The sequence below is a fragment of the Schistocerca piceifrons genome, chromosome 4, assembly GCF_021461385.2.
Source record: "Schistocerca piceifrons isolate TAMUIC-IGC-003096 chromosome 4, iqSchPice1.1, whole genome shotgun sequence".
Taxonomy (NCBI): Eukaryota; Metazoa; Arthropoda; class Insecta; order Orthoptera; family Acrididae; genus Schistocerca; species Schistocerca piceifrons.
The window spans coordinates 661,518,705-661,536,415 of record NC_060141.1 but is presented as its reverse complement, the minus strand read 5'-3'; the positions used below and the strand labels follow the sequence as shown (position 1 = coordinate 661,536,415).

The following is a 17,711-nucleotide window of genomic DNA, read 5'->3' as shown; positions in this document are numbered from 1 at the left end:
TAAATAGCTAAAATATTTCTGAACAACTAACTACTTATCTGACAGCTTCCTCTGTTTTTTTGTATTTTTCCTCATTTGGAATACTACAAACAAATGAGATTGTATGTAAATTTTGAATAGGTTAAGTGTTATTTCATCCAGTGATTGAGATATTTGTTATCAATGGCAGCATGTACACTCAACAAAAAGTAACTGTGTCAACAGAAACTACAACAATGAAGAGGTTAACACAGTTCTAATGAAATTGAAAAATGAGGACTGAAAAGAATATTACTTTGTTGGTGCTGTGAGCAAAGCTGTTGGAAACACAGCGTTAAGTTAAGTGTACAAATTCCATATTTCACAGCAATGCCAATTTAGGTCTTCCATCTCCATATGACAGACTGCCTAAAAATATGTAAGGTTAACAACACAACACAGATATGATCACAGCACCACCTTAAGCTTTCATTCTGGATCATCCAGACAGTTTGTTTTTTCCTTTTAAATATTTGGGCCATATTTTCAATGTCAATTGTGTTCAGCTAAAAGAATCTTATTTAAAAGTCTTTAGCAACCCCCTGAAAATAATCACCACCAAAGAATTTCAGCTGTCTCTTGGAACAAATAATTACTAGCTTTATTTCATCCTTTAAGCAGAAATAATTTCACTACTGGCACACAAATTTCGCATAAAAGCAAAAATACTCTCACAGCATATTTGTAAATGAGTGAAATTTGCTGTCAACAATGTATTTGCAGTTTGAGAGTAATGCAGAATCAGAGATCATTACTATAAGGAAAAATGTTTTGCACTTCCCTCTAGTGAATCTAACTTTGGCACAGGCAGGAGTGAAATACTCAGTTATAATACTCTTTATTAATTTGCCCAGAAATAAAATGTCTGACAAACAGCAAAAGTGTTGTAAAGCGCAAATTAAAAGTCATTTTTCATTGAAAGTTTCTACAACATGGAGGAATTTTTCAATTATAAACCTGTAAACGGATAGCATGTAGCCATATAAATAAATATTTTTATAACTTCCTCTGCAATCTTTTGTTCAATTGACAGCATAACATTCATCATGAATATGGTCTGTAGAACATAGAACTAACAAAGTAACTCACAAAACAAGTCACTGGTCCAGTCACTGACACTTCACTATACAGAATAGGTGCTACATCATAATGCAGTACCATATCATGTTTCCTCTCTTCCTCAGACGCAAAAAATTGTTCTCAGACCAAAAAAAGGAGTTGCCTATCCTGTATGCTTTAAGCAAATTTAATACTTGTCTCTGCTACATCTGTCATGTACCCCCGATTCGCCTAAAGGAATTGCTCAGACACTGAAGCATCACATGTTTGCACATGTACAAGGCTTTGCCTCCCCAAACAGTGCCAATCACAACAAGGATGACAGATAGCAGGACATGCACCACCTGAGGTCCTCCATGCCAGAGACCTATTTCCTCTGCCATGTCACATGTGCAGAGCTGGATCGGCTTGAATTCCTCCATGCCCTGGCTATATAGGGTGACAGAAGCCAACACATTGGCAGTTCACTCCACCAGAGCTCTGAACCAATTCACGTGCCAACTCTTAGCAGCCCATCAGTCAGAGCCTGGTAGGAAGCCACCATAGTGGAGTCTAAAACTTTCCAGCAATACCACAAGACATGCCTGTTGCCAACTATGCTGAACGCTCAACCTCCATTGTTATGGATTACCAGTGGCACAGTCTTCATGCCTCACTGTGTTTATTCACTATGTCTTCCAGGCATATGCCTGTTAGTGTCTGAGAAGTTGTATTATCTTTTATTGAGAAGAGTTTTCCTTTGTTATTAAATCTCTCTCTGTGGTCATAATAAACCCTTGTTCTTGCTTACATGTTTTTTTATTATTTCTTATAAATCATCTCCCCATGGTAGATATAGCAATACTCATTCCATGTAAAAATGGCAGTAATTTCTGGATCAAACTGTAGGTTGGTAAGTGGTGAATTCATGCCAAAAATATGGGTCCAACTACCCAACAGGATCTCACCTGTTTATGCCTGCTCATTTTCCTGCTTGGAGCTCATATACACCTTGTTTTCTTCTTGTCGTCTCAGTGGCTTCCTTTTAACTGAGGTATCATTCGGATGATCACGTAGTAGACCAAAATGCTTTTTGCTCATTCTCTGTTTGCTAGAGCCTGACAACCTACAGTTACTACATTTGAGATACTGATAAATGATCAGCACAAAATAACCTCATTTAGTATTGTGCATTTTCACAAAACATTTGAAGACATAGAGTAGATGGTTACAGGATTGCATGCTCCAAGGGAGCACTAAGTGATATGATATCAGTCCTTTAAGCCCTGGGTCATACTCAAACTTTTCATAGGGCTGCACTCACTTCAACATTACAGAATAATTTTTTTGATCTATGTGGCATGTGGCAGTTGATGATTTGCCAAACTATCAATCACTACCAACATGACTATCACATCAGTGGAAGAAACAGCACACCTCTTGTGTATAGCTTCTTAATACCACATTAAAATAACAATGGGCTCAGTTTCAATACTATAGCAGGGTAGACACAAGATGGGACACAATTGCTGAAATCTGAATGATCACCAACAGCTGAAAGCTCAGCACATGAGTCTGCAATCACAACCTGGGCACTGGGGCCAATAACCAGCATTTTGAGACATTTCAGCAGTGCTTGAAGGGATGTGTATCTGACCTCAACCAAACAAGAACTTCCTTGTCTCACATAAAAGAAGGCATCTGCCCAGGCTGGGCATGTTGACACAGCCAAGTTTCCAATAAGTATCTGCTATGTGCCAGCTTCCACTGTGAGGTCAACCAGCATTCATCTACCATCCTGTCGGGACTTCCTACTGGGGTAACCTCCTCTTAGCTGCATTTACCAGGGTCCATCAGCATTTGCTGCCACCTCCAGGTCACCAGTTCTGGATCTGAGCCTGGGTCACTGCCATCCACCATTGGAGCCACACACCGGTCCATTCGGACCACAGTTATGAGAGTGGAAGCACACTTCCTGAGGTTTAATGGCGCACCACTCACAAGGCCACCTCCGTGCCATATTGATGGAAGTGCTCACACCAGCACCTCCTCGTCTGCTGTCCTTGCCTGGGTAACAAACCTCTGCTGCTGCCTGCTTCCTGTGTACACAGTATCTATGCTGGCCTAACTTAGATGTCAACGCTGGCTGCTTACATCTTTTGTACCAAGCCACTGCTTCCACTAGAGAACAATAGCCCACGTCTAGCCTACAAACCTTTATAACATTTTTTAACTTCATATAACAATGATGCTGCATGCCTTATGCATCATCTTAAAAGCTACATGCAGAAAAAGGTTGTAAAAAACACTATTGTTGTATATCTGACATAATAAAAGAGTATTGTGCAAGGTGTACAACTTTGGTTCCACCATATTTTCCCCAACATTTGAGGCTTTAATGAAACAAATTGGTTCAACATGTATCATTCAAAATATTTTCCATTGCTAACCACTACTTTCTCCCATGTTTCTGGCAGTGTACAAATCCTGTGTCAAAAAAAGTGTTCATCTTTTGAAGCGATCCACAAATCGATCCAATTTGTGACTTCTTCATGAGATCGGAAGCGTTGGTCAGCCAAGCCATGTGCCATTGATCTAAACAGGTGATAGTCAGAGGGAGCAATGTCTGAAGAATATGGTGGGTGGGGCAGGGCTTCCCATTTTAACATTTCCAAGTACGTTTTGAAGTATTTTGCAACTTAGGGTTGAGCATTGTCATGCTGCAAAATCACTTTATCGTGCCTCTTGCTGTATTGCGGCCATTTGTCTTTTAATGCTCTGCTCAGATGCATTAATTGCATTCGATAACAAGCACCTGTGATTGTTTCACTTGGTTTTAACACCTCACAGTACATGACACCGAGCTGGTCCCACCAAATGCAGAGCATGATCTTGGAGCCGTGAATATTCGGTTTGGCTGTTGACATGGAAGCATGACCGCGAAATCCCCATGATTTTTTCGCATTCAGGGCTATTGTAATGAACCCATTTTTCATCCTCGGTCACAATGCAGTGCAGAAATCTCTTCCGTTTTTGCCTCTGAAGCAAACGTGCACAAACACACTAACACCGTTCAACGACTCTTGGTTTCAGCTCACACGGGACCTAAGTTCCTTCTTTCTGAATCATGCTCATAGCCTTGAGATGTTTTGAAATGGCTTGCTGTGTCATTCCCATTAATCATGCCAATTATTCTTGAGTTTGATGCAAGTCTTCACTCAGAAATGTCTTCTATTCTGCATCTTGGAAAACATTCTCTCTTCCACCACTACGCCAGTCTACGACGTTAAAATAACCATTCCTGAAGCGTTGAAACCACTCACGACACATTCTTTCACTAGCAGCATCCTTACCATATGTACTTGAGAGCATTCGATGAGACTCAGCCACTGTTTTCTTTATATTGAAACAAAACAGTAACAACTCCCGCAAATGGCGAGAATTAGGCTCGTAAACTGACATTTTCAATCAAGAACAACTTTATGATGCAGACACAAATCGACTAATGTTTGAATGAGGTTACATTGACTGAGGTCCAAGCTAACTGCCTGGCATCTGCAATCTGTTTCTTTCGACCGCTACTTACCGTTGTCGCCACCTATCAGCAAACAGCGGAAGCAAAGTTGTACACCTTGTACATTGATAGTCAACAACCTAAACTCAGGAGGAAGTCTGCTGTATACAGTAGACAAGAACACAGCCTCACAAGGACATTTCATAATTCCACAATAACCTCTTCCTGGCTAATGCATTTTCTGTGAGGGACAGTGGTACGCGTACGTATATTTGACTGCAGCCGAACACCGAGCTCCTTTATCTGCCAACATGTATGACATCCAGATGTCGCTGGGTACTGTGGTCTGTTATCATATCCAGCTATGGCTACAGATGTCACTGGTTACTGTGGTCTGTTATCATATCCAACTATGGCTACAATCTCAACTGTGGCTGTTGTCTTGATGGCTATATTAGCTCATGCCAGCTGGAACTTGTATGATACATTTGTAACATACATTGTTATGACCATATCACTCCTGCCTACGAACAATGATCAAAGCTGCATGGCGATGAGCAAAAAGACTATCGAACTTGGTGTTTGCTCTATTATCTTCTCAATTAATGCACTCCCTCTCATTTACCTTTAATTCTTATGCTACTATCTGGGACCCCCCCATAAACCATGGACCTTGCCGTTGGTGGGGAGGCTTGCGTGCCTCAGCGATACAGATGGCCATACCATAGGTGCAACCACAACGGAGGGGTATCTGTTGAGAGGCCAGACAAACGTATGGTTCCTGAAGAGGGGCAGCAGCCTTTTCAGTAGTTGCAGGGGCAACAATCTGGATGATTGACTGATCTGGCCTTGTAACAATAACCAAAACGGCCTTGCTGTGCTGATACCGCGAACGGCTGAAAGCAAGGGGAAACTACAGCTGTAATTTTTCCCGAGGGGATGCAGCTTTACTGTATGGTTAAATTATGATGGCGTCCTCTTGGGTAAAATATTCCGGAGGTAAAATAGTCCCCCATTCGGATCTCCGGGCGGGGACTACTCAAGAGGACGTTGTTATCAGGAGAAAGAAAACTGGCGTTCTACGGTCGGAGCGTGGAATGTCAGATCCCTTAATCGAGCAGGCAGGTTAGAAAATTTAAAAAGGGAAATGGACAGGTTAAAGTTAGATATAGTGGGAATTAGTGAAGTTCGGTGGCAGGAGGAACAAGACTTTTGGTCAGGTGAATACAGGGTTATAAATACAAAATCAAATAGGGGTAATGCAGGTGTAGGTTTAATAATGAATAAAAAATAGGAGTATGGGTAAGCTACTACAAACAGCATAGTGAACACATTATTGTGGCCAAGATAGACACGAAGCCCACGCCTACTACAGTAGTACAAGTTTATATGCCAACTAGCTCTGCAGATGACGAAGAAATTGAAGAAATGTATGATGAAATAAAAGAAATTATTCAGATAGTGAAGGGAGATGAAAATTTAATAGTCATGGGTGACTGGAATTCGAGTGTAGGAAAAGAGAAGGAAACATAGTAGGTGAATATGGATTGGGGCTAAGAAATGAAAGAGGAAGCCGTCTGGTAGAATTTTGCACAGAGCACAACTTAATCATAGCTAACACTTGGTTCAAGAATCATAAAAGAAGGTTGTATATGTGGAAGAATCCCGGAGATACTAAAAGGTATCAGATAGATTACATAATGGTAAGACAGAGATTTAGGAACCAGGTTTTAAATTGTAAGACCTTTCCAGGGGCAGATGTGGACTCTGACCACAATCTATTGGTTATGAACTGCAGATTAAAATTGAAGAAACTGCAAAAAGGTGGGAATTTAAGGAGATGGGACCTGGATAAACTGACTAAACCAGAGGTTGTACAGAGTTTCAGGCAGAGCATAAGGGAACAATTGACAGCAGTGGGGGAAAGAAGTACAGTAGAAGAAGAATGGGTAGCTCTGAGGGATGAAGGCAGCAGAGAATCAAGTAGGTAAAAAGACGAGGGCTAGTAGAAATCCTTGGGTAACAGAAGAAATACTGAATTTAATTAATGAAAGGAGAAAACATAAAAATGCAGTAAATGAAGTAGGCATAAAGGAATACATAGTCTCATAAATGAGATTGACAGGAAGTGCAAAGTGGTTAAGCGGGGATGGCTAGAGGACAAATGTAAGGATGTAGAGACATATCTGACTAGGGGTAAGATAGATACTGTCTACAGGAAAATTAAAGAGACCTTCGGAGAAAAGAAAACCACTTGTATGAATATCAAGAGCTCAGATGGAAACCCAGTACTAAGCAAAGAAGGGAAAGCACAAAGGTGGAAGGAGTATATAGTGTCTATAGAAGGGCAATGTACTTGAGGACAATATTATGGAAATGGAAGAGGATGTAGATGAAGATGAAATTGGAGATATGATACTGCGTGAAGAGTTTGACAGAGCACTGAAAGACCTAAGTCAAAACAAGGCCCTGGGAGTAGACAACATTCCATTAGAACTACTGATAGCCTTGGGAGAGCCAGCCCTGACAAAACTCTACCATCTGGTGAGGAAGATGTATGAGACAGGTGAAGTACCCTCAGACTTCAAGAAGAATATAATAATTCCAATCCCAAAGAAAGCAGGTGTTGACAGATGTGAAAATCACCGAACTATCAGTTTAATAAGTCACAGCTGCAAAATACTAACACAAATTCTTTACAGACGAATCGAAAAACTGGTAGAAGCCGACATCGGGGGAGATCAGTTTGGATTCCGTAGAAATATTGGAACACGTGAGGCAATAATGACTCTACGACTTATCTTAGAAGAAAGCTTAAGGAAAGGCAAACCTACATTTCTAGCATTTGTAGACTTAGAGAAAGCTTTTGAGAATGTTGACTGGAATACTCTCTTTCAAATTCTGAAGGTGGCAGGGGTAAAATACATGGAGTGAAAGGCTATTTACAATTTGTACAAAAACCAGATGGCAGTTATAAGAGTCGAGGGGCATGAAAGGGAAGCAGCAGTTGGGAAGGGAGTGAGACAGGGTTGTAGCCTCTCCCCAATGTTATTCAATCTGTATATTGAGCAAGCAGTAAAGGAAACAAAAGAAAAATTCAGAGTAGGTATTAAAATCTATGGAGAAGAAATAAAAACTTTGAGGTTCGCCGATGACATTGTAATTCTGTCAGAGACAGCAAAGGATTTGGAAGAGCAGTTGAATGGAATGAACAGTGTCTTGAAAGGAGGATATAAGATGAACATCAACAAAAGCAAAACGAGGATAATGGAATGTAGTCTAATTAAGTCGGGTGATGCTGAGGGAATTAGATTAGGAAATGAGACACTTAAACTAGTAAAGGAGTTTTGCTATTTGGGGAGCAAAATAACTGATGATGGTCGAAGTAGAGAAGATACAAAATGTAGACTGGCAATGGCAAGGAAAGTGTTTCTGAAGAAGAAAAATTTGTTAACATCGAGTATAGATTTAAGTGTCTGGAAGTCGTTTCTGAAAGTATTTGTATGGAGTGTAGCCACGTATGGAAATGAAACATGGATGATAAATAGTTTGGACAGGAAGAGAATAGAAACTTTCGAAATGTGGTGCTACAGAAGAATACTGAAGATTAGATGGGTGGATCACATAACTAATGAGGAGGTATTGAATAGGATTGAGGAGAAGAGGAGTTTGTGGCACAACTTGACGAGAAGAAGGGACAGGTTGGTAGGACATGTTCTGAGGCATCAAGGGATCACAAATTTAGTATTGGAGGGCAGCGTGGAGGGTAAAAAACGTAGAGGGAGACCAAGAGATGAATACATTAAGCAGATTCAGAAGGATGTAGGTTGCAGTAGGTACTGGGAGATGAAGAAACTTGCACAGGATGGAGTAGCATGGAGAGCTGCATCAAACCAGTCTCAGGACTGAAGACCACAAAAACAACATCAACTATCTGGGAACAGCACAGCAGACATACGTATTCTCAACAAAGTAAAATCCCCTCTGTACCATCACATAACACTACCATGTTTCCTAAATCATTTTCTTTACCAGGACACCAACTTTCGGACAATATTACTCAAAAAATCTGAGAGATTAAATTCCTTTCAAACTTCAAAAGACCAGCTAATGGTTCACCATCTATCATAATACCTATGTCTTTCATACACTTGTCTGCAGCTCACTCTGATCAACTGGTCCTCTCACACAACGTTTCCTCCACCTTAAGTACAGAGTCCTCTATTTAAATTTTGTTCTTTCCTAACAGCCATGTCACTGTCATTTCAATCTTCTCCTCTTTACTTAACCCTTGCACGTCTGATGATATTAAACACAGTTTCAAATGTGCTGAACTAATCTATATCATTCTTAATACCCTTTATTATTATTATTACTATTATTGTTGTTGTTGTTGTTGTGAATATTTTGGCTGTGTGTTGTGTCATTATCAGATGCAAAAGAGGGCCTTAAGGCCTGAATCTGGTCATGCCAAACAAGCAACAAATATTCTTGTGATACTACTAGCCTGCAGCTCCAGTTTCTTTTACTATAAGGCCACCATGACTGCTGGGTTGTAGCCTTGTATCAGTGGAATGTTTTGATGTCAGCTAGAATTTTCAGCACTGTAGCTGCTTCACTATGTGGTGATTGACTGAGAAAACAGTTTATCTCATGCTGCTGCAAGACAATCCAGTCTCTCCAAGAGACAGTCAGAATCCACTACTGTGACTGCTACATCATCTTTCTTCTACATTGTACCTTCGTTAGTCACTGTCCTCACCCATCCAGCCCCCTCCCTGTTCCCATTCCAGCACTACACAGCCGTCATTTCACCACCACACCCAGTCTTTTAATTTCTTTTACTTTTATTTCTCTCCTTTCCGCTACTTACTCCTCTCCCCCCTCTGCAGCTTCTCTCCTACCCTCCGTCTAAATTCCAACACTTCACTGTCCGCCACTCCCACCATACTATCCCTCCCCCTCCCCGCCCCAGCCTCCTCCTTACCCCCACTCAGTCGCCACTCCCATCATGCACTGGTGCTGCTGCTCGCAGTGTAGTTTCAGCTCCCTGAGATTGCAGGTGTGTGTGCAAGTTGCGCTTGTGTGAGTGTGTGTGTGCGCGTGTGTGTATGCGTGTCTACTGCTGACAAAGCCCTTAATGGCTGAAAGCTATGATTGTGTGAATGTTTTTATTGTGCCTATCACGGCTCAGCATCTCCGCTAAATGGTGAGTAGCAACTTTCCTTCTCTCGTATTGTTACATTCCATCCTGGATTTTCCAATGTTTGATTTTAACACTGGTGAGTGAGACAAAATTTTTAAGTGTACATATTTAGAAAAACCTGAAATGGGAGACACACCTGAATAATGTAAACAAAAATTTAAATATACTCACACACGCTGTAAAAATCATCTCACAAAATACAAGCTGTGCATCAGAGGTCACAATGTACTATGGCAACATTGATTCACTATTGTGGTATTATCTTTAGGGAGAACTTCATAATTAACAATGAACATTTATACTACAGAAAGATTTTGTCAGAATAATAAAACATCCTAAATACAGAGACTCCCAATACTTAAAAGTCTCGTTTACTGACCCTTTCTTGTTTATATATCTACGAAGCACTAATCTTCATAAAAGGAAGCACATCAAAGGAAAAAATCTTCAAGTGCAATTGTTATTTCCATTCATATGGTACAAGACAAAAGCACAGCCTACATGCCAATAAAGTAAGAAAAAACATTTGTACAAGAGGAGTGTATCGTACTGGCATTATTCTGTATAACCAGGTGCCATCCTATATGAAACAGATACTACATTTACACTAGTTTAAAGTGAAGCTGAAGGAGCACTTGCTCGACCACTTCTGGAACACCATAAAAATTAGTGTAAACTGATCAAATTTTCTTAACCACACTATTCCTTCGGTCAGCTTATTTGTTTTTATAAACATGTTACCAATGTGCAACAAGTACTGAATTATTTTTCAAAATCATAATATGTACAATTTGTATTTACCATATCAAACCTTACTTGTCTTACACCATTTGTGCAAACAATCTACAAAATCACGATTTACAAGACCAATAAAGAAATACAAATACAAATAAGAAGTTATCAAGGAAACACCAGGGATTTTGATAAATAACAGAATTTTAAAAATCTCTCTTCTTCCAAAAAGATGAAAATCTGAAATATAATTATATGGCTTATTGACAGACATTAAGAAACTGACTTTAATTTATATATATTTTTTATATCTAAATAACTTAAATTTCAAATGGAAAATACATACAGAATTGTAAGCCTAACAAACAAAAATACAAAATCTCACTTGTCAATGAATTTTCCTTATCAAGGGGCCTTCATTAACATTAATGTTATTCTGATATCAATTTCCAAAAACTGCAATAACTGTAAGGTAGTTTGGATATCCACAAAAAATATCAGCTAGACTCCCATTTCAGTACTGTATCTATCAATGGTGAAACATTACCAGTTAAAGTAAGCTTTGAGTTGTGATATGTGGAACTGTGTCAGCATACAGAGTATCTCTAAAAGAAATTTCTGTCTTAATTCCACTATAAGGCTACTGGGGTATCTCAACCACATCACACTAGAAGCTGATGTGATGGAATACTTCAATGAGGCCTAGTAAACCAAGATATTTTAAGAAGTATCATGTGTAATTCCAATTAAAGTGCAGCTACTGAAATCATTCCTCCATGGAAATTTCTTTCCTTGGATTGCCATTTACATCTCCAGCCCTTCTTTATAAAGTCAACAGACACAAAAGCATCCTTTGTTAACAGTTGCTAGAAATCTGCCCAAGTTTCATACAGTGGTATGAAAACTCTATCTTTCCATTTCAGAGTATTGAGAGAGATAGTACAAGCACACATCAGTGTGAACAGCGTTGTATTTAGTTGTAAAATGTCTAAATATTAAACTAGAGACCAGTTGTTTTGAGCCATATTTCAATAAGGAGCAGCGTTTTTTCCACAGCCTCTGTCAGGCACCTAGGCTGCCGTTTATCACTACAGTATTAGTGGTGGTAAATATTAGTATAATAGTCTCTAACACAGTACTAGTTGTATATATTCATTACATTTATGACATAATTTTGTTGCTGCAAATGTACTAAAAATTATAATTTCCAAGGCTGTAAAGTTATTATGCACAAACAAAGATTATTATTATTATTATTATTATTATTATTATTATTATGCATACTACTAGGCAGTGACTCACTTGTGCACTATTTAAAATCATAGATTGTTCTTTCAAACACACGATTCATTTTCTGATGAATGTATCTGGCAGTAAAAGCATTTTCCAGCAGCAGATCACAGTTTATTTAATGGCCATCCCTCATAATTCCAAACAAATAAATCTTAAATAAATATTACTCACCTAAACATGCATAACCTGCAGCAGATGATGCAAGGCCAGCAGCCGTGGGGAAATTATTTTCTGAACAAATATGGACATTCCATGCAGACATATTTTCATTGTTTCCAGATTTAGCGGCTCTTTTACGGACTAAATATGAACAGATTGAAACAAGGAAAAACTGTATGTAAAAAAGAAAACAAATAACATTTACAGTTCTAATTAAATGTATAGGTTGCAATAACAATGTCACAGACTTAATTAATGGAGTATGCTTGACAACAACGAAGAAATAATCATGGTGTAGAAAGGTGAAATACACAATTCACTATTCATAGGATACAACAAAGAGGGAACTAACATATGAAGGCAATATAATGTGTAGACAAGGGCCAACCACATTGTGCCAAACTTGATGCAGCCCAAGTGTGTGGCCCACATGCGAGCAGAGGTCTGTCTTGGCTTTGCTCAGTCCTCCTCGGAAGTACTAGGTACAGTGCAACACTTCAATCAGTATCACGGTGCGGCATTTTTAAGTCATCCCAACTGCCTCCAATTCAACAGAATCGTGGTGTCAGCACTGTTTACCCTTCTCCATTTGTTTGTGGTATGAAGAACATCCACAGATCCAGTGGCTGGGAGCACAAAAAGAGGCAATGTAGTGCTCTGCCATTACAAGCCTTTATGTCCTGTATATCGAGAAGCATTTTGTGCTAAATTTGCAGGCATGCACCACATGAAGAAATTGGTGTAATGAATAGTAACATTCCTGAAGTTGCATGCCTTACTCCACTGTTAGTTGCAACAGTTTTCAACAGAGCTGACTGAGTATGGAGACCTAATATATTACTGTAAAGTACATTGGTCAAGACAAGGGATATGCCTGCAACAATCTTTTTTATTTAAAACTCACTGTTGTTGAATTTATGAAGGAAAAAGGAATACAGGAATGAAAATTAGAACATCCAGAATGGATTGCAGACCTCGTATTCTAAGCGGACTTGACTACACATTGTCCACATTAAGAAAATGCAAGGTGAGCAACTTCTTTCCAATTTTATGGGAATGCATTTCAAAAGAAAATCACATTGTAGAAGGGATGCATTCTGAAAAAGAGTACAGATCCCTAAGCTCACTACCATTAAAGAAAAAGTGAGACTGGAAGAATTCATTGCAGTCTTTAAGGAATTACAAGGATCGTTTCATAAACATTTTGAAACAATGCCAATCTAACATCTGTTTTTTGAGATAATTTGCTCTTTCAGTTAAAAGCACACCTGTGCATGCACAAATGTAACTGATTAATCTGAAAGGTTACTCCTATTTTAATGACAAATCCTTTACTGTTAAAACTGTCTAGAACATCTGCATAGCTTTCCTCAGGTGGAGTTGCCATGCCCCCACAATGAGGTAGCAAAAGTGCTACAATATTTCAGTCAACATCTGTGTGTGAAAGACCTTTTCTTTGATTGTGAAACTGAATAAGTCACAGTTACATGGCAACCTGACCATGCATATTTGTGAAACTGTCTACATCTGACCGTACACTGACAGTTTGTACCAGATAAACATTATATCATGTCTTCACGGTGTAAAAAATAGTTAAATGATACTGGAAACTCATTTTGTTTGTGAGTGATGTTGAGAACTGTGAAATATAAAACAAAGTTTTATGCAGTGCAATTTCACTCCCATTTCAATGCAGCACATTCAGTTTCCCTTCTTCCCCCTCCTTGCACTCATACAGCATTGTGTGGCAGTGGTGGACAAGTGCAGTGACGCTGAGCATTACAGCACTTGTGCCAGGGCATGGCTCACAGGCCGAATTCTCAGCCACCCCTGGTCTTGACTAGAAACATGGAGATGGAGTATCTGGCATAAAGTGAGGAATGCCCCATTTCCTATGATATCAGAAGGTAATAACTGATTACATTTCTTGACAGAGTGCAGAGGGCAATACTTTGTCTAACTAAAAGGAAGAGCACTATTCACAAAGCTTTCTAGACCGAAAATTGTTTCATATAAGGAGGCACATCTCTGGCAAGTGGCCAATTGGTTGGACAACGAGCCTTTTACAAAACCTAAAGTTATCACCATACACAATAAATACCACCTGCCATTTCCTGGTATCACGCGAGTGTTGGACATCGTCGGCTTCTGTTATCTACTAGCATAACAAAAACTATCATCATTTGTTATCTTTCTCAGTCTAGTATGCCAACTCTTTATCCTGACAGTTGCCAGCAGTCATCTTACTGAGCTGAGTGCCTCTGCCCCTACTCCTTACCAAATAAAAACCTAGACTAAAATATTACACCATAAGTCAACATTGTAGAGAGGCTGACTCATACTTAGCATGCCTCATAACATTCACAGAAGATGAAATAATAGAGTTTTCCCCAAGAACAAAGTATTATGCATGTCACATATTTTTTACTGTAATAGCTTCGATCCCCTGCATATTTAAAATATAAAGATGACCTAATCAATCAAAACTGGTCATTACAATAAAAAAGCATTCTAAACTGTGATTTGTTAACATAATTATAAAACAAGATAACTGTTATCTCCTTGTGACACAGTACTGACTTCCTGTAGTATTTTTTCACCCTATATTAACCGTGTGCCAGAAATCTAAGGAAATCAGCTGTTATGCCCTGTTATCTTCTGTCTCAGTTTATAAATTTCATCAATTAGCTCTGCATACATACATGTTTCCATACTTTTATAGCACAGTTTTGTCTCTGCTCATTACACTTTGTTTCTGCTAACAATCTTTTCCTCAAAAATCTTTGTTTTTGTGTCCATCATTCATTTATCCAGCCTGAAATGAAGTGTGGTTACTGGAATCAAAACCTAATAAATTTTACTTGGCTTGAATCTCCAATCACATAACAAATAAAGTTAAATAGTACTACAATTTCTTAATGAATTATCTATGTTTCATTTTTTAGTGACAAATAAAATTGAAGAATGACAGTCATTCATCTGGAGAAAAAAAACATGCAAAGATATGTAGCACAGAAACAAGGATTGTTTGTTGGTGACTACTTGGACAGAAGGAAGGGAGAGCAGAGGAAAGAAGTAGCATGACTGGAAGGGGGACAGGGCGGAGTGGACACATGCATGTCGGAACTCTTAAATACGAGATGAGGAACCAGTCTGCTGTCAGTAAAATGGCAAATTAATTATGGCAGAAATTATGAAACTGAGTAGCTAATGTGTGGGTAGAGCATGTAATAGATATAGAAAGTTGGAGGGGGGGGGGGCAGGAAATGAGAGAGACAGAGAGAGAGAGAGAGAGAGAGGGAGAGAGGGAGAGAGGGAGAGAGGGAGGGAGGGAGGGAGGGAGGGGGAGGGGGGAGGGAGGGAGGGGGGAGGGGGGGAGGGGGGGAGGGGGGGAGAGAGTGAGAGAGAGAGAGAGCGAGAGAGAGAGAGAGAGAGAGAGAGACAGAGAGAGAGAGAGAGACTTCAGGCAGGAGGAACATGGTGGAAATTGACAGGAGTAGGATGGCTGAAGGCAAGGGAATGGTAAGTGAGAATGGGATCCAAACAAAGTATAAGTGATCGGGAGCAAAAACGGAGAAAGTGCCAATGGAACAGTTCCCACTTGCACAATTCAGAGCAGCTGCTGGTGGGGGAAGAGGCAGGGAGAAGTCCCAAATCAAATGGCATGGGTACTGCAGCAGCTGCTTTGTAGGATGATAGTAGGATTTATCTCATTTCACAGCTCTGAGAGGTAGCTCAAGTCCTGGTGGGTGATGTGGTTGAGTTTCTCATAGCCTGAGTGGTTTTGGGTGACAAAAGCATTACAAGATGGTCACTGGTTCACTGTAGTGATGGTTTTTTGGTGTCATGAGAAGAAATGCTACAGGAAATTTGATTCTAGAGCCACTGGGCTGGATATTCTCTGTCTGTGAAGGTTCAAATAACATCAGTATTTTCCAAAATTCTGCACATAAAAATGGGATTTTTCCAGGGCTCATACCTTGGGTTCTATAGGTGACAGAAAGGTAGGGTCAAGTGTTTTGGATAGCCCTTGGACTTGGGGCTATTAGTGGAGGAGGAGGAGGAGACCAGTGTTTAACGTCCAATTGACAATGAGGTCATTAGAGACGGAGCACAAGTTTGGATTAGGGAAGGATGTAGAATGAAAGCGGCCATGCACTTTCAAAGGAACCATCCCAGTAGTTGCTTTAACTGGCTTTGGGAAATCATGGAAAACCTAAATCAGGATGGCTAGATGTAGGTTTGAATCATCATTCTCCTGAATTTGTAAGGACCATTAATATACACAACAGAAGTATCTGCTTACAGTAACTACCCTACAGTACAGGGTGAAAGTCTGAATATGACACATTTCTTCCAGATTAGGCAAATGGAGCCTATCAGTTGTTTCTTTTTGCATTAGATGTGATCAATGGTGCACCTTAAAAGGCTTACGGAGGCACCACTTAGTTCATGGGCAGTTCCTGAGAAAACATGGTTTTTGCATAATAAAACCGAGCTGTGGATTCCAAGATGGCCATGCACAGCAAATGGTAGAAATTTTTATAATATATCCCTAAGATACCAATCTTAAACAAATTTGGAAATGTTTCTCATATCTTTATCTGTTTTCGAGATACAGAGGTTCAACTTTACTCTAGCTGCACACGTAAAATCCTGTGTGAGGCATAATCTAAATAATACATAACAGCAGCAAATTACTCAAATTTTAATGGTATAGTCTCTGGGCATTTATTTAGAAGTGTCAAAGATTTTTATCTGTTATTGAGAAACACCCCAAAAACATTGAATTTTGGGTATCAAAACCAAGTTGCAGATTCCAAGATGGCTATGCATAGCAAATGGCTGTAATTTTTAAAATATAATCCTAAGATACCAATCGTGGAAAACTTTGAAAATGCAATTTGTGTTAGTTTAATTTCACTTAAGTTAACTATCAAAAAGTTCTTTTCATATGAGTGACATATCCTGCTGTAGCAGGAAGAAGAAATAAAGTGGAAAAATGCTCCTGCTGGAATGCAAAAAAAGGTCAATATGCTCCTGTTTATTAAAAGATGTAGACTGAAAAAGTGGAGGTTACCAGCTGCATCATTCTACCTTCATCAGCACTTTTAAAATTTTTCCCAAAAATTTTGGTAAGCAAACATATTCAAGCTTTTTGTGCTGAGAGAGAAGGAGGCAGTGGCAGTGTGAAAGAAATGGAAAAGTAATAAATACTGGAAGATAGTAGACAGTACTTGTGATGTAGAAAGAGGGAAGGAGACAATGGCACTATGAGAGAAAGAGAGGGACACATTAAGAGTGGATCATAGTTGATAGTGAGAGAATAGTGCAAGGAAAAGAGTGAAGGAGACAGTGCCAATGGGAAAGGAATAAAGAGAATGAGAAAGTGGAAGTTGGTGAGAGCCAGTGATAATGAAAGACAGAGTCAATGAAAGTGACAGAGAGATGGTGACAGTGAGAAGGGACAGCAGCAGTGGAAAGGAATGAATGAGATAGCAGTAAGAGAGAGCAAGAGAGAGACAGTATCATCAAGAGGAGACAGTATTAGTAGAACAGAATGAAGGAGACTGTTGCTGTGAGACAATGGGAAGTGACAGTGAGAAAGACACAAAGAGATAATGACAATGAGTTGAGCTGAATGAGAGAGTGAGTTTGAGCAGGTGGGGGTGGATGGGTATGAGTGACTTATGGTGACAGACTCCAAAATTTTTGAGAATTTTCTTTTTAAATTTTTAAAGTTGCTGAGGA

At 39.4% G+C, this 17,711-nt stretch overlaps 1 protein-coding gene across 6 annotated transcripts in view; it reads right to left on the bottom strand.

Annotated features, from left to right (window-relative positions):
* The window catches only part of LOC124795101 (diphosphomevalonate decarboxylase-like), a 65,592-nt gene that overhangs the window by 15,587 nt on the left and 32,294 nt on the right, over nucleotides 1-17,711 (bottom strand). For 5 of the 6 annotated variants that reach the window (XM_047258944.1, XM_047258943.1, XM_047258940.1 and 2 more), the window contains one exon: nucleotides 11,973-12,101. The exons of the other annotated variant lie outside the window; for it this stretch is intronic. In XM_047258944.1, coding sequence (XP_047114900.1) covers nucleotides 11,973-12,101 — 129 coding nt within the window. The remainder of the gene's footprint in view (nucleotides 1-11,972; nucleotides 12,102-17,711) is intronic. 6 annotated transcript variants of the gene reach the window in all.